At 51.2% G+C, this 1608-nt stretch overlaps 1 protein-coding gene across 1 annotated transcript in view; it reads left to right on the plus strand.

Moving 5' to 3' along the window:
* The first annotated feature begins 716 nt into the window (after window positions 1-716).
* The window catches only part of LOC105453625, a 4452-nt gene continuing 3560 nt past the window's right edge, over window positions 717-1608 (plus strand). The window contains exons 1-2 of the mRNA XM_011695746.1: window positions 717-731; window positions 1214-1439. Coding sequence (XP_011694048.1) covers window positions 717-731; window positions 1214-1439 — 241 coding nt within the window. The remainder of the gene's footprint in view (window positions 732-1213; window positions 1440-1608) is intronic.

Raw genomic sequence — 1608 nt, forward strand, 5'->3', positions numbered from 1 at the left:
CTAAGTACTGCCGACATTCGGCACGCAAGCACGCAGTAATCCGAACACTAAATAACGCGCAAGAAACACAAAATAACACGTAATTAACGCACAAGTGACCCGGCTGTGGCAAGGCGAGCGCAAAATTCTCTACTCGATTCGCGCAACTCTATGCCGGGCGGATGGCACACGCGGACTCTACACACGGACATACATTTACGCGGACAACGAAACTGAAATAGCGCGATCCGCCCGACAATGAAACCGGCGGCCGACAATCGTAATTGCTAACGTTCGTCTCACCAAGAGCGGCAGCTATGGAGGATGTTCTCTCTCTCTTAAAGTTCTCGTACTCGGCAACTATCGGGATCCTGCGTCCTATCCCACACGCGACCACAGCACAAGTGTCGCTCGCCGGTCCTTCCGGCAGCACGCAGGCAGCAGGGGGTCACGCGATCGGCTGATAGTGCGCCGATTGGCCCTTGCCCTGCGAGCGCGACGCCCGCGAATCGCGGTGTCGCACGTGATCAGCTGGCTCGCAGCTGGCAGCGCGGACTTTAAATTAGGCTCGGGTCCTTCACCGAGCCCTGGCGTCGACCCTGTTTGTTCGTCTCGCTTCCGAATACTTCGCCGTCGGCAACCTGATCCGGACCGGATCGTGAGAGTTCGTTGCCGCCGTATTCACTGTCGGATTGCTGAAATTAGTCGGCGACAGTAACGAGCTCGTGATAGAGAACATGGAGCTAACGCTCGTATGAATCATTTTATCTGACCTGCGTGCTCCGTGTCTCCCGCGGTGAGCCAGTCGTTCCGAGGCTGAGGTCTCTCTCCCTCTCGCCGCTTGGTGTAGACGATTCGTCATTGTCGCCGATCCATACCTATGGTTACGCTCACGAGGAGAGGAAAGTTACATAACGCGCGCGGCAATATGATTGAAACGCAATGCGCGCGGATACGCTCGCCTCCCTAAATCGGGGAGGACGCAGGATCCGAAACCGCGCTTCTTCGGCCGGGCGTTGCGACCCTTGTGACGGACGATCAAAAAATGTCCCGTCACAGCATATAGGAGCATACATCAAATTCAACTGCAGGATATATCTAAACTGAGGTGCAAGCAATTTTCTTTTAAAAAAATGCAGGAAGAATCTTCTTTAAATGTAAATATGAAAATGCACATGACTATATAATATTTATTGTTAATAAATTAATTTATCATTATATGTTTTGTTGGCAGTTTACAAAAAATTTCTATGTCATTCAATTTGATGACGGGATAGCATTAGTCCCTAATAATTGGTTGCAGATATCTGAAGATCAAAAGCAACAAGTTTGCTTCTATCCAAATTACAATGTTAAAAAAAGGCTGAATAAAGCTATACAAAATAAGGAAATACCGGATTTAAAAAATGTACAAGCTGGTTGGGCGATGTATGACGTTTTACGTATTTTGTCTTCAGCAGGTACACATGCTCATACTCACACACACACACACGCACGCACGCACGCACGCACGCACGCACGCACGCACGCACGCACGCACGCACGCACGCACGCACGCACGCACGCACGCACGCACGCACGCAACGCACGCACGCACGCACGCACGCACGCACGCAGCACGCACGCACG

Source organism: Wasmannia auropunctata, unplaced genomic scaffold (assembly GCF_000956235.1).
Source record: "Wasmannia auropunctata unplaced genomic scaffold, wasmannia.A_1.0 LD335997.1, whole genome shotgun sequence".
NCBI lineage: Eukaryota > Metazoa > Arthropoda > Insecta > Hymenoptera > Formicidae > Wasmannia > Wasmannia auropunctata.